Source organism: Phocoena phocoena, chromosome 11, assembly GCF_963924675.1.
Source record: "Phocoena phocoena chromosome 11, mPhoPho1.1, whole genome shotgun sequence".
NCBI lineage: Eukaryota > Metazoa > Chordata > Mammalia > Artiodactyla > Phocoenidae > Phocoena > Phocoena phocoena.
This window is the reverse complement of record NC_089229.1, coordinates 75,869,843-75,897,508: the sequence shown is the minus strand read 5'-3', so window position 1 is coordinate 75,897,508 and position 27,666 is coordinate 75,869,843. Positions and strand designations below refer to the sequence as shown.

General features: G+C 41.3%; 1 protein-coding gene across 1 annotated transcript in view; it reads left to right on the top strand.

Annotated features, from left to right (window-relative positions):
- Nucleotides 1-5,836: 5,836 nt before the first annotated feature.
- Nucleotides 5,837-27,666, top strand: part of FGD4 (FYVE, RhoGEF and PH domain containing 4) — a 187,876-nt gene continuing 166,046 nt past the window's right edge. Inside the window, exon 1 of the mRNA XM_065886808.1 lies at nucleotides 5,837-6,002. Within this exon, the coding sequence (XP_065742880.1) occupies nucleotides 5,837-6,002 (166 nt within the window). The remainder of the gene's footprint in view (nucleotides 6,003-27,666) is intronic.

Below are 27,666 nucleotides of genomic sequence, written 5' to 3'. Positions count from 1 at the left end.
AATTTAAGAAAATTGAAATTGTATCAAGTATCTTTTCGGACCACAACACTATGAGACTAGATATCAATTACAGGAAAAGATCTAGAAAAATTACAAACACATGGAGGCTAAACAATACACTACTTAATAACAAAGTGATCACTGAAGAAATCAAAGAGGAAATCAAAACATACCTAGAAACAAATGACAATGGAGACATGATGACCCAAAACCTATGGGATGCAGCAAAAGCAGTTCTAAGAGGTAAGTTTATAGCAATACAATCCTACCTTAAGAAATAGGAAACATCTCGAATAAACAACCTAACCCTGCACCTAAAGCAATTAGAGAAAGAAGAACAAAAATACCCCGAAGTTAGCAGAAGGAAAGAAATCATAAAGATCAGATCAGAAATAAATGAAAAAGAAATGAAGGAAACGATAGCAAAGATCAACAAAACTAAAAGCTGGTTCTTTGAGAAGATAAACAAAATTGATAAACCATTAGCCAGACTCATTAAGAAAAAAAGGGAGAAGACTCAAATCAATAGAATTAGAAATGAAAAAGGAGAAGTAACAACTGACACTGCAGAAATAAAAAAGATCATGATAGGGCTTCCCTGGTGGCACAGTACTTGAGAGCCCGCCTGCTGATGCAGGGGACACGGGTTCGTGTCCTGGTCCGGGAGGATCCCACATGCTGTGGAGGAGCTGGGCCCATGAGTCATGGCTGCTGAGCCTGTGTGTCTGGAGCCTGTGCTCCACGTCGGGAGAGGCCACAACAGTGAGAGGCCCATGTACCACCAAAAAAAAAAAAAAAAAAAAACATGATAGATTACTACAAGCAGCTCTATGCCAATAAAATGGACAACCTGGAAGAAATGGACAAATTCTTAGAAATGCATAACCTGCCAAGCCTGAATTAGGAAGAAACAGAAAATATGAACAGACCAATCACAAGCACTGAAGTTGAAACTGTGATTAAAAATCTTCCAACAAACAAAAGCCCAGGACCAGATGGCTTCACAGGAGAATTCTATCAAATATTTAGAGAAGAGCTAACACCTATCCTTGTTAAACTCTTCCAAAATATAGCAGAGGGAGGAACACTCCCAAACTCATTCTATGAGGCCACCATCACCCTCATACCAAAACCAGACAAAGATGTCACAAAGAGAGAAATCTACAGGCCAATATCACTGATGAACATAGATGCAAAACTCCTCAACAAAATACTAGCAAACAGAATCCAACAGCACATTAAGAGGATCATACACCATGATCAAGTGGGGTTTATTCCAGGAATGCAAGGATTCTTCAATATACGCAAATAAATCAATGTGATACACCATATTAACAAATTGAAGGAGAAAAACCATATGGTCATCTCAATAGATGCAGAGAAAGCTTTCGACAAAATTCAACACCCATTTATGATAAAAAACCCTCCAGAAAGTAGGCATACAGGGAAATTTCCTCAACAGAATAAAGGCCATATATGACAGACCCACAGCCAACATCATCCTCAATTGTGAAAAACTGAAAGCATTTCCACTAAGATCAGGAACAAGACAAGGGTGCCCACTCTCACCACTATTATTCAACAGAGTTTTGGAAGTTTTAGCCACAGCAATCAGAGAAGAAAAAGAAATAAAAGGAATCCAAATCAGAAAAGAAGAAGTAAAGCTGACTGTTTGCAGATGACATGATACTATATATAGAGAATCCTAAAGATGCTACCAGAAAACTACTAGAGCTAATCAATGAATTCGGTAAAGTAGCAGGATACAAAATTAATGCACAGAAATCTCTGGCATTCCTATACACTAATGATGAAAAATCTGAAAATGAAATCAAGATAACACTCCCATTAACCACTGCAACAAAAAGAACAAAATATCTAGGAATAAACCTACCTAAGGAGACAAAAGACTTGTATGCAGAAAATTATGACACTGATGAAAGAAATGAAAGATGACACAAATAGATGGAGAGATATACCATGTTTTTGTATTGGAAGAATCAACATTGTGAAAATGACTGTACTACCCACAGCAATCTACAGATTGAATGCAATCCCTAACAAACTACCACTGGCATTTTTCACAGAACTAGAACAAAAAATTTCACAATTTGTATGGAAACACAAAAGACCCCGAATAGCCAAAGCAATCTTGAGAAAGAAAGATGGAGCTGGAGGAATCAGGCTCCCTGACTTCTGACTATACTACAAAGCTACAGTAATGAAGACAGTATGGTAGTGGCACAAAAACAGAAATATAGATTAATGGAACAGGACAGAAAGCCCAGAGATAAACCCACACACATATGGTCACCTTATCTTTGATAAAGGAGGCAGAAATGTACAGTGGAGAAAGGACAGCCTCTTCAATAAGTGGTGCTGGGGGGCTTCCCTGGTGGCACAGTGGTTGAGAGTCCGCCTGCCAATGCAGGGCACACGGGTTCGTGCCCTGGTCCGGGAAGATCCCACATGCTGCAGAGCGGCTGGGGCTGTGAGCCATGGCCGCTGAGCCTGCGCGTCTGGAGCCTGTGCTCTGCAATGGGAGAGGCCACATCAGTGAGAGGCCCGTGTACCGCCAAAAAAAAAAAAAAAAAAGTGGTGCTGGGAAAACTGGACAGGTATATGTAAAAGTATGAGCTTAGGTCACTCCCTAACACCATACACAAAAAGAAGCTCAAAATGGATTAAAGACCTAAATATAAGGCCAGAAACTATCAAACTCTTAGAGGAAAACATAGGCAGAACACTCTATGACATAAATCACAGCAAGAGCCTTTTTGACCCACCTCCTAGAGAAATGGAAATAAAAACAAAAATAAACAAATGGGACCTAATGAAACTTCAAAGCTTTTGCACAGCAAAGGAAACCATCAAGAAGACCAAAAGACAACCCTCAGAATGGGAGAAAATATTTGCAAATGAAGCAACTGACAAAGGATTAATCTCCAAAATTTACAAGCAGCTCATGCAGCTCAATAACAAAAAAACAAACAACCCAATCCAAAAATGGGTAGAAGACCTAAATAGACATTTCTCCAAAGAAGATATACAGACTGCCAACAAACACATGAAAGAATGCTCAACATCATTAATTATTGGAGAAATGCAAATCAAAACTACAATGAGATATCATCTCACACCAGTCAGAAAGGCCATCATCAAAAAATCTACAAACAATAAATGCTGGAGAGGATGTGGAGAAAAGGGAACACTCTTGTACTGCTGCTGGGAATGTGAATTGGTACAGCCACTATGGAGAACAGTATGGAGGTTCCTTAAAAAACTACAAATAGAACTACCATATGACCCAGCAATCCCACTACTGGGCATATACCCTGAGAAAACCATAATTCAAAAAGAGTCATGTACCAAAATGTTCATTGCAGCTCTATTTACAATAGCCAGGAGATGGAAACAACCTAAATGTCCATAATCGGATGAATGGATAAAGAAGATGTGGCACATATATACAAATGGAATATTACTCAGCCATAAAAAGTAACGAAATTGAGCTATTTGTAATGAGATGGATGGACCTAGAGTCTGTCATACAGGGTGAAGTAAGTCAGAAAGAGAAAGACAAATACCGTATGCTAACACATATATATGGAATTTAAGAAAAAAAACAAAATGTCATGAAGAACCTAGGGGTAAGACAGGAATAAAGACACAGACCTACTAGAGAATGGACTTGAGGATATGGGGAGGGGAAAGGGTAAGTTGTGACAGAGAGAGAGAGTGGCATGGACATATATACACTACCAAACATAAAATAGATAGCCGCATAGCACAGGGAGATCAGCTCATTGCTTTGTGACCACCTGGAGGGGTGGGATAGGGAGGGTGGGAGGGAGGGAGACGTAAACGGGAAGAGATATGGGAACATATGTATATGTATGACTGATTCACTTTGTTATAAAGCAGAAACACACCATTGTAAAGCAATTCTACTCCAATAAAGATGTAAAAAATTAATTAATTAAAAAATTAGGTCTGAGCTAGGTTGCTAGTATGGTGTTTTTGATTACAACACCACCTTTTTATTGAACCAAATAAATTATGTCAAAAACCTGCACTTAAATTATAGTTATCTTATGCATATGGAGGTAAAAGCCCTTTCATTATTAATTTATATTTGAAACCACTTGTTTAAATTATTTGATACTATATAGCATAGTAGATAACACCACAATTACAGAGAAACAGTAATTAGGTACAATATAGTGATACAGGGATAAGAAATTCAAAGGGAGCAAAAGCTTCTTTTAACAAGGTCTGAATGGATGCATTAGAAATTATGGGGGTAGTTCCTTCTCCTAAGGGGTACATTTATTGGAGTAACAGCCAAGGAGACTGAGACAGTTGAACTGCCTTCTGAAAGGTTTCTTGAGGACTGGGTTATGGGATACACTTCAGGGAGCTGGAGAAGAAGTTACCTGGATGAAAGTCCATCTGAAAAAATGTGGGGTGGCTTCTAAGGTGGGAGCGATGGCTGGGGAATTCTTTCTGCTTCAGCTGGTATACTCGGAACGCTGCTCTTTCCCCTCCTACCTCTGTGGTTTTGGAACACAGCCTATTCATTATTAGAGTAATGAGTTTTAAAATGCAGGTGAGCAAACCAGTTTAAAATTTTTTCAACTTAGTATTTAGATGAAGTTAAAAAAAAAAAGACTTGACAAATTAAAGGACTCTAAAGTGCATTACTAATGAAGTCCCTAAAGTGTTCGTGGTGATGCTCTGCAGGAAACCTGTGGACGGTCAGCTCCACCTTCTCTTTTACTTCCACGCACCTCCTCATCTTTCTCTGGCTCGAAGCTCCTGACAAGATTTTTTAGTTCAGTGAGATAAGGACAGACTTTGGGGCAGAGTCTTGGGTAAGCATTCTAGCTCTGCAGTACTGTGTGACTCTGTGTAGGTTCCGCACCTCGGTTTCTTTATCTGAAATACTTCACTGGTAAGATCGTTATCAAGGGCTCAAAAGCAGCTTGAGACATACGTGTTACCCTTGCCGTGTGGCTCTGCGAGAATGGCAGGCCCTGTACAGAGTCCGGAGTAGCTGTAATCTCTTCTTTCTCCCCGAGTCCAGGGCGTGGCCCACAGGTGAGCGCGGCTGACCTTCGGAGCACCCCAGGTATGCGTCCGCAGGTGAGCACCCTCGCCCTCGTGGCTCCGGTCGAGACCCGAGGGCGAGCCGGGGTTCGCTGGGGATGGAAGAGGAGAGAGGGAAGAGGCGGGGGAGGAGAGAAGGAAGAGGCAGGAGAGGAGAGGGGGAGGGGAGGAGAGAGGGAGGAGAGGGGGAGGGGAGAGGGGAGGGGAGGAGCTGCCCGGAACGCTCCCGGCGGCCCCGCGCGCACGCTCCCGGCGGCACCGCGCGAGCGTGCTAGGCTGCTGCCCTGGCGGGACCAGGACGCGGCGGCTGCTGTAGCGGCAGCGGCGACCACAGGCCGAACTCTCGGCGCTCTCGGGCGCTGGCTGGCGATTGGTCCAGAGAGGAGCGGGTGGTGGTAGCCCAAGTCAGCCGCTGCAGTGGCGGCGTCAGGTGAGAGCGCGAGCCGCAGAGACCGGGCGTGGCGGCTGCCGCACAGGGAGTCGGAGCCAAACTCACTGCGCGGCCCTGGGAGTCCCGGGAGGAAGGGACGAGGAAGCACTTGCAGAGGAGACGCCGGAGCAGAAGGGCGCCGGCGCTGAGCAGCCCCGAAGTTGTCGAGTCGCGCCGAGCCTGGGCATGCAAACGACGCCCCCGGGGGTCCGGTCGCCCCTCAGGAACCCGCCGAGCGCGCGCTTGCGGCCGGACGAGGGCGGGCGAGGGTGCCGAGTCGCGAGCGAACGCAGCAAAATGAGCGGCGAGGGCGACTACAACTTCAGACGGGTGGCGATCCGGCGGAAGTCCAACCCCTCCTACCTGCCGCCTGGGACCCCCCGGCCGTGGAGTCGGCCCTCGTCGCACCTGGAATGGGCCGAGACGGCCACGTTCAGGGGCCAGGCCCCCGCAGACGCCCCAGGTAAGCGCCTCGGGAGGTAAGGGGTGGGCGGGGGTGTTGTCGCAGTTGATGGACCGCCGAGCGCCCTGCAGGTGCGCCCCGTCCACCGCAGCGGTGTGAGCCAGTTCGGAAACCTTCCCAGAGGGCTGCGCCGGGCCGCCCACCCACTTTACCTATTTTGTCCCTTACCCCAAAGGTCCTTGGCGGGAGCGCGCCTGAGGCTGAACTTATCAGTCCTGGAGGTCACTTACCAGGGAATTCCGGAAGTAAAGGGTAACTCTTTTTTTAAGTTTGATTAGGAATTAATAACCAGTTTTCTAGATACTGAAGTTTAAGGTTTTTCGCTAAGTTGCTTTCGGCAGACCTTGTGAAGGACTAGTACAATAAATGCGGGAGGCCGATGTTCGTCCTGGTCCGGCCGCCTACCTGTTGAGTGACCTCGGACCAGCAATCCTGAGTGCTCCGGTTTTCCCTTTTGAAAAAGACGCTTGAGTATGAAAAGCTGTAGGTCTCTCAGAAGGAAACATGTTCCTACTCTCAAGAAATTCAGTTTTTGTTGTGGTTTTGTATTGATAAATTAAGATATCAGCAATGCGGTATTTTGAATTCTGAATTCTCCATCGACTCTTAGTCTTGGAAGAAATCCTCAAAATGATCTGTTGCAGCCCACAACTTCTTCGCTCTTTAAAGGCATTCTGTTCTCCCTAGGCGGGCTTGAAGCTACGTAGAACACATTAGGGATTTTTTTTCTTGAATTGCAAAACTTTTCTTTAACTCCCACCCACGGCTTTTGAGCTCCTATTGTGCCATAAGCAGAGGTGGCTTGTGTATAGACCAGTTATGAGGCAGAAACCTTATTTGAGTAGCAGAAATACAAATGCTTTTATTCACTTACACTCATTTTATTCTTTTTTTTTTTTTTTTTTTTTTTTTGCGATACGCGGGCCTGTCACTGCTGTGGCCTCTCCCGTTGCAGAGCACAGTCTCCGGACGCACAGGCTGAGCGGCTATGGCTCATGGGCCCAGCTGCTCCGCGGCATGTGGGATCTTCCCGGACTGGGGCACGAACCCGCATCCCCTGCATCGGCAGGCGGACTCTCAACCACTGTGCCACCAGGGGAAGCCCTCATTTTATTCTTATTAAGCAAAGCTGTTATGATGGTTTAACTGTGAAGTCTTGGAGCTTTAAAATTTTTTCTGTTCCGTTCTGAAGCTGTAGTATTTACTCATAGGACAGAAAAGCATGGTGGGTGATGAATTACAAATTTATAGCCACATTAGGTAAGGGCAGAAATAGTGATGTGAGAAAATATATAAACAAGTAATCGAATCACAGTGCTTTAGGTCTCAATTTCCTCATCTTCGAAATGAAGACTCTGGTGAAATAATCTCTAAAATCTCTTCTCAGATTCACTCTAAAATGAGTAGAGGGGTGTTTTCTTCCTTTTAAGTGAAAATTCATTACTTTGTTTTGAAGTTACTTATTTACGAATTTTTTAATTGTTTGAGCTACTTGATTTCTTTCTTTTTTATTTTTTTGTGGTACGCGGGGCTCTCACTGTTGTGGCCTCTCCCATTGCGGAGCACAGGCTCCGGATGCGCAGGCTCAGCGGCCATGGCCCACGGGCCCAGCCGCTCCGCGGCATGTGGGATCTTCCCAGACCAGGGCACGAACCCGTGTCCCCTGCATCGGCGGGCGGACTCTCAACTACTGCGCCACCAGGGAAGCCCTACTCGATTTCTTAATCATCAGCAGTTTTCAGTTGGAGGGTAAAGGGATCCAGTTTCTTTACATCATTATTTTACTGAAAATCTCGTGCTTAGTTTCAAACTCTTTGAGTAGGTGAGCAAAAGATGAATTGCCTCCTAGAAGTAGGAGGGAGCAGTATAAATCATTTCTGCAAGGCAGCTGTGCTTATGGAAGAGTCCTTTTTTCTTTTCTATTCTCTTTTTTCTACACAGAAAATCCAGAACACTTTCTTTTTTTTGTTTTTGACAAGATGGAGGACCTAGCAATAACTTTTCTAATCTGTTAGGGTGTCTCAGTATTGTTTAAAGGAACTCAAAGTTCTTGTTGCCATTATTTTCAGGGTTGAAAATTAATTACTCGATCTTCCTAGGTATGATTATTCCTCTTTACCATGATGTAATCTATAGTATCTGTTGGAGAGTGACCTAATGTTTTGAAAAGTAGTCTGACACTATTGAGTGACCACACCCCATTCAATTTGGTGAGGTAAAAACATTTTAGAAATTGCTTCCTTCTTTGAATCTAATCTGCCTGCCTATTAAGTTTCATCCAACTGTTTATCATTATACAAGTAGGATCCTCCCTTCATCAAAAAGTAAACCAGGTTTAAATTCCCAAGAAGTGCCAATTTACTCTGTAGTACCTAGAAAAGTATTTATATATGGAAACTACAACATTTAGACCCATTACATGTATAGTGGATGTTACTCATAATCGAAGTGTTACTTTCCCTCTTGAAGAAGGAACAAAAACTAAGAATTCAGTTTAGTGGTGTTGTGTTATATTCCATGACTGTGAAATCCGTTATTTTTAGAGTTCTTTGCTTTTTCTCAAAAAAAAAAAAAAAAAAAAAAAAAAAAAAGGAAAAAAAAAGGAAAGAAAGGGAAAGACAAAGAAAAATGTCTACCAACCACATCCTCCATATATATCTGAATGGCAGTGTCCTCGTCTAGGTGAGGTAATTAAATTAAGACATAGGCTTTGGGGTCATATAGTGCCCAAGTTCAAATCCTTATACTACCGGTTTTATGAATTGAATCAAGTCTCTTAATTTCTCAATTTCTTCATCTGGACAATGGAGATAACAGTACTTTATAAGATTGTGGGGAGAATAAAGTAAGATTATATAGATAAATGGCTGGCACAAAACAAGTATGCAGGTTAGAACCATAACAAGGAGTCATTATCCGTTTCTGTTTCCCAAAATGTCTGGCACTAGGACTGGCACATAAGAGACACTGTAAATACTTGTTGGATGAATGAAAATCCTTCCCCTATGGTGTTCATAATAGCTACTGTTTATTGAGTGCATTTTCTATATCTAAGAACTGTGCTTTGTGATACATACACACCTGGATGTGTTTGTGTATGAATTTGTCTCACAACAATTTTAATAGGTAGGTAGTATTATGCCCATTTTCCAGCTAAAGAAATTGAGGCACAGAAAGTTTTACTAACTTGCTTGGAATCGTAAACTGGTACTTGTTTAGCTAGATTCAAATTCAAGTGTGCCTGGCATTAAAGGCAGTGCTCTTACCACACATCACATAAAGCATATAATTCCATTATGGTAAGAACATACATTTAAAGGGATATTTTATACACACACAGGATGAAAATTTTGTTATTTTGTGTATGTGTGTGTGGTTTTTTTTTTTTTTTTTGGGTCCAGCTTTTTTCTGTGCCTTTCCCTTTTTTCTATAGTCTGAATATCTGAAACCCTTGGCGGGGGGAGAGTTTGTCTATTGAATATCACTGAAGGTACCTTATTTCCTCAGTTATTCCTTCGTTTTATGGGAATCCTGAAGGACCTTTATTGAAGATGCCTTTCTTTATAAAATATGTTTGTTTCTACTTCCAACCCATGACCACTTTGATTAGCCAAGCATTTCTTTGACTTGAAGAAGGTGTAAATTTAGTTCAGGTTTGCTAAGGGGAGATCAGCATTGTTGTCATTAATTTTTCCACTTTGGATTAGTGTAGGTCTGCAGACTTTCTTATCAGTTGGCTTGGATGGAAGGCAGATTTTTCCTACACCATCCTTTTATCCAAGGTGTAGCCTCTTCAGTATGGGTCCCAGGTTCAGTCCTTTCCCATTTCACAAGCTCAAGGCCCATGTCTCCCCTTCCATTGCAAGAGCTGCAGTTCCTGGGCTCTAGGTTCCCCCACTAGAGTTTAGGTTTATTGTTCTTTTTCTTTTTTTTCTTTTGTCCTTGGGAATCTCCTTTATTTTCTTAGAATTTCAGCAGTACATTTGAAAGTATATCTGTTGTAATTTATTCAGCATCTGGGTGCTTCGTGGTGAAGGACTCTTTACACTATTTGTGCAGACTTTCTGTAAGTAGAATTCCTTTTTCCAATTCTCACCATGGTTAGAATACTCGATTTTCAACACATACTCCAATATCCTGAGCACTTTTTTTTTTTTTTTTTTTTTGCGGTACGCAGGCCTCTCACTGTTGTGGCCTCCCCCCAGCACAGGCTCTGGACGCGCAGGCCCAACGGCCATGGCTCACGGGCCCAGCCGCTCCGCGGCATGTGGGATCTTCCCGGCTCGGGGCACAAACCTGTGTCCCCTGCATCGGCAGGCGGACCCCCAACCACTGCGCCACCAGGGAAGCCCCCTGAGCACTTTTTGAGGACTAATTTTACCTTTGTTGGAGGAGGAGGGATGAAGATTTGGGTTATACCAATAAGAGTAATTACTGTTTATTGGATGCTGATTCTGAACCAGGACTGTATGTATATTACTTATTCTTATGACAACGCTGCAAGATAGATGGTATTATCATTTTAGAGAAAAAGAAAAACCAAGTTGCAGTGCTCTACAACCAGCCTAAGCTTCGGAGATAGCATTTGAACCAGATCTCTCTGGCTTCAGTACTCACATGCTTATAATACTAGTTCTTAAGGTTTCCCAGGGCTTTGGAGGCAAAGCCTCCATATAACATATATGTGTTTCATATATGTTAGGGCTAATATTGTTTGTAACATTAATGAATGCATATTATATTTGAAACAGTGATCTAAACACAATTTATCTAAAGATTTATAATAAAATGGTGATGTTAATTTCATCAGTGATTCTTAGAAGCTGCTTAAGATGGACTTTGAAATAGGAAAGTCCTTCAGAGAATCAGGAACCAGGAAGTTTTTTTATTTCTTGGAAGGCCAAGAGCAGTTTAAAGAGTAGTCAGTCGTCTTTCAATGAATAGCCATGTAAACTTTGAACCTAGGAACATTGAGAGACTTTTAATCCACAATCACCTATTTGCTTGCATTCCTTTCCTCTACTGAGAAAAACTCAGGGTCATGGATCTAACTGGTGACAGAGAAGAGGACTTGGACTTATTGGGGTAGGAATTAGGGGTTGGCCCAAGGCCATTACCTCTGTACTTAAAGGGCACGTGGATTCAGTCTTGGTGTAATCAGGGTGACCCTCTTGTTAGGGATTAATTCAGCTGGTGATTTGAAGTTGAAGCCAGTGCTCATTTACCATTCTGTAAATCCTACGGCCCTTTAGAATTATGCTAAATCTACTCTGTCTGTGCTCTGTAAATGGAACAACAGAGCCTGGTGACAGTACGTTTGTTTACAACATGGTTTACTGAATATTTTAAGCCCTACTGCTCCAAAAAAAATATTCCTTTCAAAATATCACTGCTCATTGACAATGCACCTGGTCACGCAAGAGCTCTGATGGAGATGTACAACCAGATTAATGTTTTCATGCCTGCTGCCACAACATCCATTCTGCAGCCCATGGATCAAGGAGTCATTTCTTCTTCTTTTTAAATTAATTAATTTAATTTAATTAATTGGCTGTGCAGTGTGGCTTGTGGGATCTTAGTTCCCCGACCAGGGATTGAACCTGCGCCCTCAGCAGTGAAAGTGCAGAGTCCTAACCACGGGACCACCAGGGAATTCCCCAAGGAGTCGTGTCAACTTTCAAGTCTTATTATTTAAGAAATGCATTTTATAAGGCTATCATAGATAGTGATTCCTCTGATGGATCTGGATAAAGTCAATTGAAAATCTTCTGGAAGGGATTCACCATTTTAGATGCCATTAAGAACATTTGTGATTCATGAGAAGAGGTCAGAATACCAACATTCACAGCAATTTGGGAGAACTTTGATTCCAGCGCTTATGGATGACTTTGAGGGGTTCAAGTCTTCAGTGGAGGTAACAAGAGAATTAGAGTGGAAATTGTGCCTGGAGATGTGACTGAGTTGCTGCAGTCTCATAGTAAAACTTGAATGGATGAAGAATCACTTCTTACGGATGACTAAAGAAACTGGTTTCTTGAGATGGACTCTACTCCCAGTGAAGATGCTGTGAGGATTGTTGAAATGACAACAAAGAGTTAGAATATGATCAATACATAGACTGAGTTGATAAAGCAGTGGTAGGGTTTGAGATTGACTCCAATTTTGAAAGAAGTTCCACTGTGGGTAAAATGCTATCAAACAGCATTGCATGCTACGGAGAAATCGTTTATGAAAGGAAGAGTCAATTGAAGTTAGCAAACTTCATTGTCTTATCTTTAAGAAATTGTCACAGGCACTCCAGCCTCACCCTGATCAGTCAGAAGCCATCAGCATCGAGGCAAGACCCTCCACCTTGCAAAATGATTACGACTTGCTGAAGGCTCAGATGATGGTTAGCATTTTTTAGAAATAAAGTATTTTTAAATTTTTTATTTATTTTTTAGCTGCGTTGGGTCTTTGTTGCTCCGTGCTGGCTTTCTCTAGTTGCAGTGAGCGGGGGCTACTCTTTGCTGCGGTGCGCAGGCTTCTCATTGTGGCTTCTTGTTGTGGAGCGCAGGCTCTAGGTGCATGGGCTTCAGTAGTTGCAGCATGCGGGCTCAGTAGTTGCATCACGCGGGCCCTAGAGTACACGGACTTCAGTAGTTGTGGTGCGTGGGCTCAATAGTTGGGGCACGTGGGCTCAGGCGAGTGGGCTTCAGCAGTTGTGGCTCACGAGCTCTAGAGTGCAGTCTCAGTAGTTGTGGCGCATGGGCTTAGTTGCTCCACAGCATGTGGGATCTTCCCGGACCAGGGCTCGAACCCGTGTCCCCTGCATTGGCAGGCAGATTCTTAACCACTGCACCACCAGGGAAGTCCAATAACGTATTTTTAAAGTAAGGTATGTACAGTGTTTGGAAATGTAATACTGTTGCACACTTAATAGACTATAGTGTACTGTAGGCATAGTTTTTATGTACTGGAAAACCAAAAAATTGTGACTTGCTTTATTACAATATTCACTTTAGTGCAGTGACCTGGAACTGAACCGCAGTATCTCCAAGGTTTGCCTGAAAATTCTTTTCTACATGCATTTGCTGGAAAGTTGATTGAAAAAGGATTTAAACATAATGCATTTAATTTTATGGATGTGAGTATTGTGTGTGAGATTCAGTAGGTTTAGACACAAGCTCATGAATCTGTATTTTTTAAAAGTATATCAGATAATTCTGATAATCAGCTTGGTTTCCAAATGCCATCCTACCAACTGCATCAAAATTACTTGGAGTGGTAATTAAAAACCAGCAGTACCTTAGATAGAATGAGTCAGAATCTCCAGGGGGTAGGGTTAGCTGTATTTTTGACAAGAGCCCCAGATGATTCTGATGTGCAACCAACTTCATCAACTACTGTGCATTTCCAAGCTAGGGTAAACCCCACCTTTGGTCCTGAGCCCAGACAACCAATATTTTTTAGGTGCAAGGCAAAGAATGATATAGATTGTCCCTCAACTAACACATCATATTGGCCCTCTGTATTTTTAGCAAACTTTTTGCCCATTTCCGGTTGGTTTCTAATTGTATTTTTTACATTTGGTATACTATTTTGCTTGGTCCTTTTTTCTCGACTTAACCTGTTAAGTTGAAGTAGACTTTAATTTACGCTGATAGACAATTTATATACGACTGGAGTATCTGACGTGAACACAAGTGACCTTTCATTTCAGTCTTGGTTTCTTAGTGTCCTTTATTGCTGCCCTCTCTTTCTTTCCTAATCTGGAGGATGAATCCACTCCTCATTTCACAGGCTCCTTGTCCTACACCTCCACTTCTCTCCAAATGAGGTCTTGCAAGACTTTAAACTTTGATATTCTCTGGAGCTTTCTTCCTTAAACTGCTACATATATTTCCATTGCTGCCTCCGCTTCTTCATCCCCTCATCCCATCCTTCTCCCTACTTCCTTTTCTTGGTCTAGGCTGGCTTCTGTTCTAAACTTGATCAGTGTTCTAAGTCAGCAGTGAATTCCTACGTATCATCATCCAGTAGCCTGTTTGTAGTCCTTATTGTTTTTTTTGTTTTTGGCCGTGCGGCGAGGCTTCCCTGACCAGTGAAAGCGCCGAGTCCTAACCACTGGACCGCCAGGGAATTCTGTGGTCCTTATTCATAATTTCTGGGTGGTATTTCCTTCTTTTTTTGGCCATGCCACGTGACTTGTGGGATCTTAGTTCCCCAACCAGGGGTCGAACCCGCGATGTTGGCAGTGAAAGGGCAGAGTCCTAACCACTGGACCGCCAGGGAATTCCCGTATTTGCTTCTTTTTAAAGCTCTTTCCTTGGTCCTGATTTTCATACTTCAACTGGATCTCCAAGTTTATTCCTTTGACTAGGTCATTTTTCTCCTTTCTCTCCTCCAGCATTCCCATTATTTCCTGCCACCTCTTACTTGGTGGTGTCATCCACCCTCTGGGCTTCTTTCTCTTTACTGCTGAATAAATGTAAATGTCCTAAGGGCACCAAATTGCAGCTCCTTTTTCTGCTGCAATCTAGCCCATCCTCCTGACTTTCTTGGAGGAATTATTAACCTTGCTTTTGTTAGACTTCAAAGTTTATTTTAAATCTGCTCTTCCCTCTTATCTACTTGCTACCGAGTTAGCCACCCAGTTGTTATTGATTCTTCTTCATTTCATGATGGTGGCCTTTGTCTTATTTCAGGGCACTTCTCCCACCAGCTATCCACATTACATCGCCCCCCTCCCCCAATTAATTTTCTTAAATCTGGGTATTGTTCATCTCCTTCCCATGGTCAAAGCTTTCTATGGCTCCTAACTGCCTGTTATTGATGTTTATAATGGAGTACTCTATATACACTTTAGTGACTTTGGTTAAACCTTTACCAGTAACCCTTCAGTATAGAAATAGACCTTTCAAAATTCATATAAACATTTAATCTTATTTGAACTATTCAATATTAAACCTAGAATAATCATGCATTACTCATGCTTTAGGAGGTGTGTGTGTGTGTGTGTGTGTTTTCAGGAATAAATTTGGCATTGTTTGTAGAGCATTGTCCAGAATTAGTCATCTGTCCTTGGAATGCAGTTAATAGTGGGTGGACATTAGCACCAGTAAGTACTCTTAGAGCCCATAATCTGTTTTGTATTATTGCCTCACTTATGCAGGAATAGAGTGAATACAAACCCAACTGCTGTGCCCCTCTCATACACATACCCACTCACTGGAATTAAACTGTCAACTTCACCAACTGCTGCATCTGCAGAAACCAGGGAGCTGCTTCCGTTCTGGGGACTGCACCGAGCCGCAGTGAAGCCTTGCTGCAGACAGGTATCTAGTCTGCTCTGCAAGGCTGGGTTGTTCACTGGGGCCCCTGGCAGAATTTTGTGTTAGGACACATGTTAATAAGTAGCCTTTAAAAGTGCCATGACTTTACCATATGTTATTTGTATTTTTAAAATATATGCTAGTGAGTATGTTTAGGAGGTGAAAAGTCAGTATGTAGAGCCAAATAAATTATAAGATACTCCAGCTGAAGAATACGCTTATAGTTTCAAGTGCAGTGTAGTATAATGTATGGGAAGTTATCAAATTATAGACGAATTCAGTTAAAATTAATTACTAAAAACCACTTGTAGAAAAATACAACTTTTAAACAAAGTCATCTTTATTTCCTCTGCAGAAAATTGACTAACATGTAACATTTCTTTTCCTAAAACATGCTGCCTTACCTTAATGGTGTCATATTGATGATGAACCAATATTGATAAGTGATGTTGGGAATCCAAAGATGAATGGAACAAATTTCCATCCTAGAAGGGGGATATGATGTATAATAAACACCAGGGTATAAGGTCACGTTGGGTATAAGAACAGTGATCAGAGTGATCATATTTCATTGGAAGGCACTTTTTTTTTTTTTTTTTTTTTTTGCAGTACGCGGGCCTCTCACTGTTGTGGCCTCTCCCGTTGCGGAGCATAGGCTCCAGACGCGCAGGCTCAGCGGCCATGGCTCACGGGGCCAGCCGCTCCGCGGCATGTGGGATCTTCCTGGACCGGGGCACAAACCTGTGTACCCTGCATCGGTGGGTGGACTCTCAACCACTGCGCCACCAGGGGATCCCGGAAGGCACGTTTTTAACTGTGCTGCGTCTTCACTTTGAGGAAGACTGCACATCTGACTCGTACCTTTGGAGTTACCCATGAGCCCGTGTGCTGGTTCATGCATCTGATTGGAGCACCTTCCTGCTGACACAAGCTGAAAATCCATGGCAGGCTGGAAAAACAAATCTACCCACAGGTTCCATTCAGAGCCATTAGCCAATTAATTCCATCAGTATCTCTGTGTTCTCTTTTCAGACCCTTATATCCTTCATTATAAATTTTCCTTCCTAAGACCCCACTAAAGCTGGATCTTTCAGTCCTTCAACAAGTGTTTCAGTGTTTACTATGGACCAGGCAGTTGTGTTGGGGCCTAGAAATCAAGGTGAGAAGAATACACGCTAGTGGTTTAGAGTGTGGGCCCTGGAGTTGGACTGGCTGGATTTGAATTCTTCTCTAGTAATCAACTGGGTGACTTGGAACTCTTTGACTCAGTTTCCTCATCTATAAAATGATAACATGATACCTACATTGTGGAGTTGTCGGAAGAATAAAAATGTTATTGTTTTTAAAGGGCTTAGAACAGTGCTTGGGAAATGTTCAAATAATAACTTTTTTGGTGTTTTTGTTAGGATTAACACAAATACTACTCTCACAGTTCCGGTTTCTTTTTGCATCTTATGTGTATCTCTGATCTAGTGCTGTCTCTCTGGATTGTGATTGGTTGTTTACACTTGTACCTACTGAGTACATGTTACTGCCCAAGGTACAAGCTCTTTTAGGCACATATTTTCCCACCCCCTTTTATCCACTTCCTGCCTAGTCCTTTCCTCCCCTTAGTTCCTGCCAGAACTGCCTTTTACTGCTGGCCTCTCTCCTCAGTATTTCCTCCTGTGCTGTCTTGAGCCCCACATTTATGTCAGACTTCTTTAAAGCCTGAATTGCATCACAGAACCACACCCTGCCTCTGTTTCCTGACTGAAGCCTGGCTCTCACCTTTAATGCTGGTTGCCTGGTGACTCAAGTGGCAGTTGATCTTCCACGGTCCACATAGCTGCTGGTCAGGACCTGTGGTCAGCTCTCTCTTAGCTTTTCCTGATATTTGTCTTCTACCCTCCTGGAAAAAAATCCTCCTGCATTCACTCTTGCCAGCCACCTCAACATCTTCACTAAATTTCTCCTTGTTTTTCCTGTGCCTGGCCCACCAGTCCCTAACTTGAGTCATCCATTGCCATTGCTCCTCAAGGGCCCCTCAGAGTCCACTCAAGGGCTCAGTAAATATTGTCAACAGAAGAACCCCAAACTAGCTTGGCCTATCTTGCTTCAACATAAGAATTTTCTGACAACACTGAAAGAATATGGAATTGGTTTCCTTTGGTGGTTGTGAGTTCCTTATTAATGAGGATATTCAAGGAGAGGCAAGATGGCTTCGTGGCTATAGAGGAGACAGAATGTCAGATGTAACCTTTCTGACCAATAATCCCAGCTTGCACACTAAAATATTCTGTCAGTGGTCTCAGCTGTCCTGTGTCTGCACCATTCATGTTCTCCTATCAGCAATATGTACTAGTTTTGTGCAGGGGTGTATTATGAGGAAAGGCGTGGGAATAGTATACTTTGTTCTCCTTGAGATTTCATGGACTAGATATCCCTTTTAGTGTAACAGTTCTTATTATTCCTGGCATCCTTTCTGATGCTGTTATATGTCTTGATTCGAGAGTATACTGGAGTTTGTAGGCCCTGGGTTGCTCCTTCACTGAAAGGCCTCAGAATGCTTCGTCATGTTGTCAGGAGTTTCATTATCTTATACCTATCACTTACCATTCCAGGTGTCCTCTCCTTGAACAGTCTTTTCTTTTCTTTGCCTGTTATTTCTCACTATTAGGACTTGGCTTTTAAGGTCAAAACTTCTAATAGTGCTCCTTTCTTCTTCCCATCTCTAAAGGGCATACCTTAAAAAGCAATCTGACACGTAGAAACTAGGCATGATCAGAAGCAAGATTTTAATTTCCAGCTCTCATACAAAAAGATGAGATTGTAGAACATCTGAGACCTGAAGCATCACTGTATTGTTTTCTGTCTCTTAATGTATTTCATAAAATCGAAAATATTTTATCAAGTCTTTTTAACATTTTAACATCTCTGAAATTGGGATGCTTTTTTCAGTTGGTGCTGGTTAAAAAATTGTGAGACATTGAAATATAGACTGGCCTAAATTTTAAAACGTAACTGTAAAATATTTACTGCCTCTGAATAGTAGCAAAGATTATGAATTTGTGGAATATACAACTGAAAACATTGACTAACATCCCCACCCCTCTTCTCTAAACCCAAACATACTATGTGTGATTATATCTTCTATATCTGTGACTACTCCTTCTGCCTCTTAATTATAATTAACAATCATAAGAGTCAAAACAATGATAGCTATCATTTATTGAGCAATTACTTTTTTGGTCAGACATCCTAAGTGCTTTACATGCATAAACTCAATCATCACTAGTAAGATCTGTAATCCACATTATACAGAAGAGGAACCAGAAGTCCAGACAGATTAAATAATTTGTCCAAGTTTACCTGGCTGGGGAGCCAGGATTTTAAACTCAGGCTCTTAACCCATGTACTTTCCTACCTCCCATCAATTTCTTATTGCCATTTTTTTTTGGCTGCATTGGGTCTTTGTTCTGCACACAGGCTTTCTCCAGTTGCCGCAAGCAGGTGTTACTCTTTGTTGTGGTGCGCTGGCTTCTCTTTGTTGTGGTGCGCTGGCTTCTCATTGCGGTGGCTTCTCTCATTGCAGAGCTAGGCAGTGGGCTTCAGTAGTTGTGGCTCGTGGGCTCTAGGGCGCAGGCTCAGTAGTTGTGGCACATAGGCTTAGCTGCTCCGCGGCACGTGGGATCTTCCTGGACCAGGGTTCGAACTCATGTTCCCTGCATTGGCAGGCGGATTCTTAACTACTGCGCTACCAGGGAAGTCCCTTATTGCCAGTTTTTTTAAACATCTCTGAATATAAGGATAGTAATTATTGATCTTTAGTAACGGGGAAGATACTGTCTCTGATATTTTTGTCTAGTTTATCCAGAGTATTAAAAAGAGTAACTCTGGTCAACTGCAGCTAGTGAGGAAGAGGAAAAAGAGACATTTCAAGGAAAAGGAGAAACATATTCTTTTTTCTTTTTATTTTTTTTTTGCGGTACACGGGCCTCCCACTGTTGTGGCCTCTCCTGTTGCGGAGCACAGGCTCCGGACGCGCAGGCTCAGAGGCCATGGCCCACGGGCCCAGCCGCTCCGCGGCATGTGGGATCTTCCCAGACCAGGGCACGAACCTGTGTCCCCTGCATCGGCAGGTGGACTCTCAACCACTGTGCCACCAGGGAAGCCCAATATTCTTAAAAAAGATTCTGAAGATGGAAACAAAAAGTAGCTTTCTGGCCTTTGCTGTGCAACCAGACCTCTTGGGAATACTCACCTTATTCAGGCTTCTACTGCTTTCTTGTCATATCTCATTAGCAGGGTGATGGTTATGTACTAAACTTTGAAATTATGTAAATAGTATTAATTTTCAAGAATCCTGTTAAATTTGAGATGTTCTGAAAAAACAGGCAAAACTGCCTTTCTCCTCTTTTATTCCATTAAAAAAACGAAAATGGATAGCTATATAACAATGCATAGAATAATATAGAATGTATATATTAACATAATATATATTAATACTATTATATATACAGGTACATATGTATATGTAGTATTAATATATCAATACCATGATCCTATTGGTATATGTTGGCAAACCACTTTAATTTTTCTAATTAAGAGAATTATGCATAGCTTTTTTTCACTCTTTTAACATCTTAGTGTAATAAAAACTTGGATGTGAGGAGTTACACTCAGACAGGCTGTCCCCCATGGAAGAACTAGGGAACTGACTAGGGTGCTAATTAGAACCCTTTATAGTCCTTTTACAGAAAGCGGTAAACTCACGCCACTGGTTATGAAAACAGTGAAAAGAAGGGAAGAGAAGGATTCAGGAGGAAGCAGGGAGGAAACTGCCAATGATGGCAGTCACTGTTCTGAAGTCGGTGTGGCGCCCAGTATAAGCTCATTCTCATTGAGAACTAATGCCCGTTTCTGAGTTTTGGAACTGAATGACCAACTTGTATGTTTTTGTTAACCTGAGAGATTTGCTTAACCACATTGTGGGCAGTGGGGAGGTAGAAAAAAGAAATAGAAAATTAAAAGATATTCACATAATCCCCACCTTCAGTGTGCAGCTGTCATCATACAATGTCTGAAGGCCTCTGATGAAGCAGCTGGCAGGGATGGTGGAGGTGCTTCTTTCCCTCATGGTCTTGATGGTGGCTCATTTCTGTAAACTTAAAAAAATTGTACTGGCAATTCCATCTATCACTGCTGCAGTAAATGTACTTATTTCAGAATAGTCATTCCTGCATATCTTTTGTTAATTGTTCATTTCTGGCATAGATTCCTGGGTCACTACAGTTTATATTTTTGCATCTAGAAAAGGGATTTTTAATCTCCTTATTTTGGGTCTCAAAGCTAGCTCCTTACCATTAGTTCCTGCAAATGCTATAGTGGCTCATTGAGAAAATAGGCTTTGTTATGGACATCTGGAAAAGTTGAATAGTTTTTATCTGCTTATTTTCCTTTATCCAGAAACTGCCCCCCTCAGAATAGATTAAAAGAGCATAATTTCTCTTTATTACATTTTTTCTTTTAATATTTTCCTTTTGCTCATGTGTTAAATGACACAACTTTTTATTGTAGACCTGAAAGTCTTGACTAATACAAAATTTCAGTCAATTGAAACCTTACTTGCAATGTTTAAAAAGTATTGAGTTCATCTGCTTCACATCTTTACTAAAGTACACCTCACTGAAGCCTTTCCTTGGCCATCTTATTTAAAATTGGAAGCCCCACTCCTGTACTTTACTTGTTTTATTTTTCTCTACAACACTTACCACTAACTCTTAATTTTTTAAAATCTTATTTTCTGTCCCTCCATCTCCACCCCAATATACACTACATCCCATGAGAGCAGGGGTTTTTGTCTGTTGCATTCTCTTTTCCAAAGGCAGGGTACAGTCAGGGTGTTCAATATGGATGCTGCCGAGCTTGGGCCTAAGGACTTGTTCTCAGCGGCTGGTCTGTGAGACAGGGAAGGAGGTGGCAGGTGTTTGTGTTTGGGGTGAAGGTGAGCATTTGACACGTCTTAGAGGTAAAGTGCCAGGTCTGGGCCCTTTGCACCAAAGCACCAGCAGTCACAGCAACAGAGACACCATGGGCTGGTATTTTAATGGGAATAGGTGAAGTCAGTGTGGGATCAAACCGAGCTGAGAATAAGGTAGACATAGGAGGCCTTCAGTTCATCAAGTTGAGCTGTGTATACAGAGGAGCTTTTTTCATCACCTCTTTTAGTAATTTGTTGAATAATTTTAACATGAAGATGAAACTTTCCATTAGCATCATGAGAGCAGTAGCCATACTTTTCTTGTTCCCTGCTGTTTGTCCAGCACTTAGCAGAGTTCTGGTTCATGTTAGGTGTTTGTGAAATTCTAATTGAGTGAGTGAGTGAATGAAATCCCATGTTGAGTGCAACATTTCAAAGTGCATATTTTATGCAGGAAAGGGAGTGGAGAGAAGGAACCCTCCTACATCGTTGGTGGGAATATAAATTGGTGCAGCCACTATGGAGAAAAATATGGAGGTTTCTCTAAAAGCAGAGTTACCATATGATCCAACACTTCTGGGCATATATCCAGAAAAGACAAAAACTCTAATCCAAGAAGATACACACACCCCAATGTTCGTAGCAGCACTATTTATAATAGCCAAGACATGGAAGTAGCTAAATGTCTATTGACAGATGAATGGATAAAGAAGATGTGGTATATGTATACAATGGAATATTACTGAACCATAATAAAGAATGGAATAATGCCATTTGCAGCAACATGGATGGACCTAGAGATTATCATACTAAGTGAAGTAAGTCAAAGACAAATATCATATGATATCACTTATTTGTGGAATATAAAATATGGTACAGATGAGCTCATTTACAAAACAGAAACAGACTCACAGACATAGAAAACTTATGGTTATCAAAGGGGAAAAGGGCTGGGAGGGGTAAATTAGGAGTTTGGGGTTAGCAGATACAAACTACTATATATAAAATAGAGGGAGGTGGGATGAATTGGGAGATTGGGATTGACATATGTACACTATTGATACTATTTATAAAATAGATAACTAATGGAAACCTATTGTATAGCATAGGGAACTCTACTCAGCGCCCTGTGGTAACCTAAATGAGAAGGAAATCCAAAAAAGAGGGGATATATGTATACGTATAGCTGATTCACTTTGCTGTACAGTATAAACTAACACAATATTGTAAAGCAACTGTACTCCAATAAAAAAAATAAGATAGATAAACAACAGAGTCTTACTGTATAGCACAGGGAACTATATTCAGTATCTTTTTTTGTTGTTGTGGTATGTGGGCTGCTCACTGTTGTGGCCTCTCCCGTTGCGGAGCACAGGCTCTGGACGCGCAGGCTCAGCGGCCATGGCTCACGGGCCTAGCCGCTCCGCAGCATATGGGATCTTCCCAGACTGGGGCATGAACCCACGTCCCCTGCATCGGCAGGTGGACTCTCAACCACTGCACCACCAGGGAAGCCCTATATTCAGTATCTTGTAATAACCTATAATGAAAAAGGATAAGAAAAATATATATATCTGAATCACTTTGCTGTACACCAGAAACTACCACAAACATTGTAAATGATCTATACTTCAATTAAAAAGAAAATTCAAAATGCATATTTTATGCCCGATATATAAAAATCTAGTTAATATGCAAGCTTTATCACCATCTTATCTCAATTTTTTCTTTACTCAGTTTCTTTACTTTTCCAACATAGCATTCCTTTAAATAAGTTTCCTCGGTATATTTGAGAGATGATTCAATTTAAAAGTGCATTAACTATATAACTTTCAAAACTATATGTTTTATGTAACAAAGTATTCTCTAATTATAGCTGTTGGAGTTAACATTACTGTTAATTGTTTCTTTGAGACAAAGTTACATCTGTGAGGATCTCTATCATGGGTTGGGGGTGGGGTGCAACTAAAAAAAATTCTTGGCAAAGCAAAGGGACTGGCTCTCTCATTGTAAATTTAACTTGAACTGCATAACAAGCTGAGCCTTTTCCCTTGGTTTTCTAAGGTTCTTCACACACTGTTCCTTTTCAGCTCTTTTAATTAATGCTATATTCTCAGACTTTGTCTACACTTACAAGATGGAGGAGAACCCTAAACCACAGTAATATGTTCTGTGTTATTAGCTTGCATTAGATGTTCCTTAGCCACAGAAAAGTTGGTTATCCTGTAACTAAAATATGAGGCTCAGGTAAGCAGTAATAGTTTAAATACAAATAACTTTTTTTTTTTTTTTTTTTTTTGCTGTACGCGGGCCTCTCACTGTCGTGGCCTCTCCCGTTGTGGAGCACAGGCTCCGGACGCGCAGGCTCAGCGGCCATGGCTCTCGGGCCCAGCCGCTCCGCGGCATGTGGGATCTTCCCGGACCCGGGCACGAACCCGTGTCCCCTGCATCAGCAGGCGGACTCTCAACCACTGCGCCACCAGGGAAGCCCCAAATAACTTTTTACAGCTGGAATATTTAAAATAGTTTTGTTCCCTCCCTCCATGGGTAAACTTCATGCACATGAAAATAATTTTAAATTTGTAGGTTAAATTCATTTCTTAGCTCCTTTGAAATAGTCTGGCCTTTTCAAAAAAGAAAGCTTTAATCATACTGTCTTCCTTACAAAAGGTCACTTCCTTCATGTAAATTAGGATATTTTTGCATCTGGGTCCACTCTGTGGTTTCTTTATGGGTATAATTAACTTAATTGCCTTCTCAGTGCTTTATGATAGGAAAATGGGAACTATTTTAAACTTTTGTAGGTATTGACATTTAAAATGATTAAACTTGTGAACATGGTTCAACTTTATTCTAATGCAAAAATCTGCACAACATGATGAGGTACAATATGGTGTTTGACTGAATTTCGTGCACTGTATGTAAGTCATGGAATATGCACAAGATAAAAAAAATCAAATATAATGATGAATGATAGAAATTTCTGTTCTGAGAGGAGTAACTTCGTTTCTTGAAACTGGGGTAAAAGTGGTTGAGAGATCTGGCTCAGTAATCAGAATGGCCTTAGCTTAAAGCCTGCCTCTGCCACTTTACAGCTTTGGGAGGGCTGATAACCTCCCTAAGGCCATTCCTTTATAAAACTGGGATAATGAAAGTATTTATTTCATAAGGTTGTGAAGGATTAAATGAAGTAATGCATGTAAAGCTTGATACATTTCCATAATCAGTATGCAATAAATGCTAACTATAAATTATATATATATTTTGTGTATGTGTGGTATGTATACTGGAATTGGGCCAGGCCCTTTTGAAGATGTCTCATAAAACTAATGTAGCAAAACTTCTAGGCAGATACCCATGTTATTTAAGTAAGTACAATCAGCTGATTTCACATTAGCAGATGTCTTTATTTGCTCCTAAAATCTTACAAAGTGAAGTTACATTTACATGTCGTATGAATTCCCCTTTACCCTTTTGGATATTTCCCATTTGACCAGAGTCTTTTTGTTTTTGGTAAAAGTGAAATATCTTTTCTAGACACACAACCCTACTATTGCACATTATTTCACCCTACCACATATACATTCTGTATACCACATATGTACCCTTTGTCACTGTAAAAATTACTTTTCACAATGTTATTGTTCTCTATTGTGGCAGGTAGGAATGTGTCTGTCCTTGAACCATTTCTTCACATCTTAGAAAACATTAATATCTCACTTGTTATAGAAATGGTTTGGAAATTATAGTATCGAATAACACTGCACTTCCATAGGTCATTCTTGGCATAACAGTATTAACCCCTAGAACATCAGCCCAACTTGAAAAAGGAAAAAGTATCTGCTCTTAAAATAATGTTGAAAGCTCTGTACTTTATTCATGTTAGCCTGCACTCAGCAAATTCTTTAATAAGCTTGGTTTTAATTTTTCACTGCTCATGCATGGCAAATAAAATGCCACAAATGAGGAAAGGGATGAGAGTTGATCTGATGGGAAGTGGCTACAGGAGTATGCTTTTAGACATGACAGTGGAAATTGTCTGACAATCTGATATCAAGAGGAGAAAAAACTCAAAATACCACCCAACATTTCAGTAATGGACAGTCATAATTATATCCTTGTCATCAAAAAAATGTTAAAGAATATTCAGCATTGTAGAAAGCAAGATAGTATATAATTTCCTAGAAATTTCAACTGAAATATTTTCAGTTTTACCTTCATATAGCAGACTACACATACAGTGTAACATAATTAGAAATAGCATTCTGACCATTATATCCAACCAGCCACTTTTTCTTCTTTAGTTTCCATTGGCCCCACCTCTTAAGTCTTTGTGAGATCAGAAGAGTGTTTAATTAAAGGGTCTTAAAATTCTCTACAAATGAATGTGGTTGGTTAACAAAGAATTTTCTTTTTTGATACTGATTATGATGTTTCAGATGACCATCCATAAGGTATTTGGTTAGTGCAGGATTTCTCAAGTCAGCACTGTTAACCTTTTGGGCTCAATAATTCTTTGTTGTGAGGGGCTCTTCTGTGCATTGTGGGATGTTTAGCAGCATCCCTGGCCTCAATTCACTAGATACCAGTAGCTCTAGACATTGCCAAATATACCTAGAGAGCCAAAATTGCCCCAGGTTGAGAACTATTGGTTTAGTGTAAATGCGTTTAAGTTGGGTGTGAACTTAAATTTAAATTAAATTTAAATTAGGTATGAACCAGGGACTTCCCTGGTGGTCCAGTGGGTAAGACTCCGTGCTCCCAATGCAGGGGGCCCGGGTTTGATCCCTTCAGGGAACTAGATCCCGCGTGCATGCCGCAACTAAGAAGCCCCCATGCTGCAGTGAAGATCCCGTGTGCTGCAACTAAGACCCGGCGCTGTCAAAATAAATAAATAAAAATGAATAAATATTAAAAAAAATAAATTAGGTATGAACCAAATGCATCATTAGTCATTTTAGCTATGCAGAACATCCAGTTACCATCATTTCTGGTTGGTCATTTTGGGTACCTTCTGGTCTCACTTTTTTTGTTGTTGAATGGAGGAGAGAACTGCCTGTGTGTCTTACATTGTCCATATTGTAACTTGAAAGTACTGAAAAAGATTTCTGTGACTCACAGGGAAGTGTACATCATTGTTTTAACTTCACATTATAGGAGCTTCTAGACTTTTTGGTGGGCCATATAATTCCTAGTAGAGTGCCAAGTGCTGGTTGAAGGGGAGAGCACTTGCAACTTGCCTAATTTTACCTGGTGCCCTAAAATAGCTGGTGCTCTTGAATTCAGTCTCTGGATATGCTGAACGCAGCAGGAGAGAGCACCAGAGAACCTATGAGAGAGATGAATGTTGCCAGCCTCTGTTGCCCTGGCCAGAGAGGGTGCTGCTGGCCTTGCTATCTCATTTTCTCCTCTTTCTCATTCCATCAAGAGTTTTATCATTTCCATACTGGTTTTGCAGTAGCGTGAACCAGATAAGGGGATGCGCAAAAGCACCAGAGGAGGCTAGAGCTATGGGAATGCTTTGAGGGAGTTTTAAATAGGCCCAGAAATAATGGCAGAATGTGAGAAGTGCACGGGCGATCAGAGGGGATTTGAGATGTTGCTATAGAGTGGACATTTTATTCATATTCATATTTGAAGGCCTTCTACATGCCAGGTGCTAAGCAAAGAGTTTTATATACACAGCTTCATTTAGTCCTCCCACCAATTTTCTGAGGCATGTACTGTTATATTTATTTAACAGATGAGGAGGCCAAGGCCTCAGAAGGGTGATTGACTGGCCCAAAGGCTCACAGCTACTAAGTGGTAGAACCAGGACACATCCAGGCTGGTCCAGGTATGAAGCCTGCAGTCGTAACCACAGATTCAGTTAATATGCTGCTAGATACTACATTTCTAGTTCGTGAGATTTAGAGACACAAATAGTGGAAACTTATCTTTTATTCTAATTAAATAAAAAGAAACTAAAATACTTTGGACCTGTCAACTTAAAAAATATGTGCAACCTAGAAGTTGAGAGTTACGGTGTTTTTTTTTTAATTAATTAATTTTTATTTTTGGCTACGTTAGGTCTTTGTTGCTGCACGCAGGCTTTCTTTAGTTGTGGCGAGCGGGGGCTGCTCTTTTGTTGCATGTGGGATCTTCCTGGACCGGGGCTCGAACCTGTGTCCCCTGCATTGGCAGGAGGATTCTTAACCACTGCACCGCCAGGGAAGCCCCAAGAGTTACGTTTTATTCAGTGGGAATTTTTACGGGAGGCAGCATCTCAAGTAACCCTGAGAGAACTGCTCCAAACAGGCCAAGGGGGAGCTAGGATATATAGGAGTATTACAACAAAGTGCAGGTAGTAGGAACAAAAGATTACTGTTAGTTAAAGAAAACTAGAAAT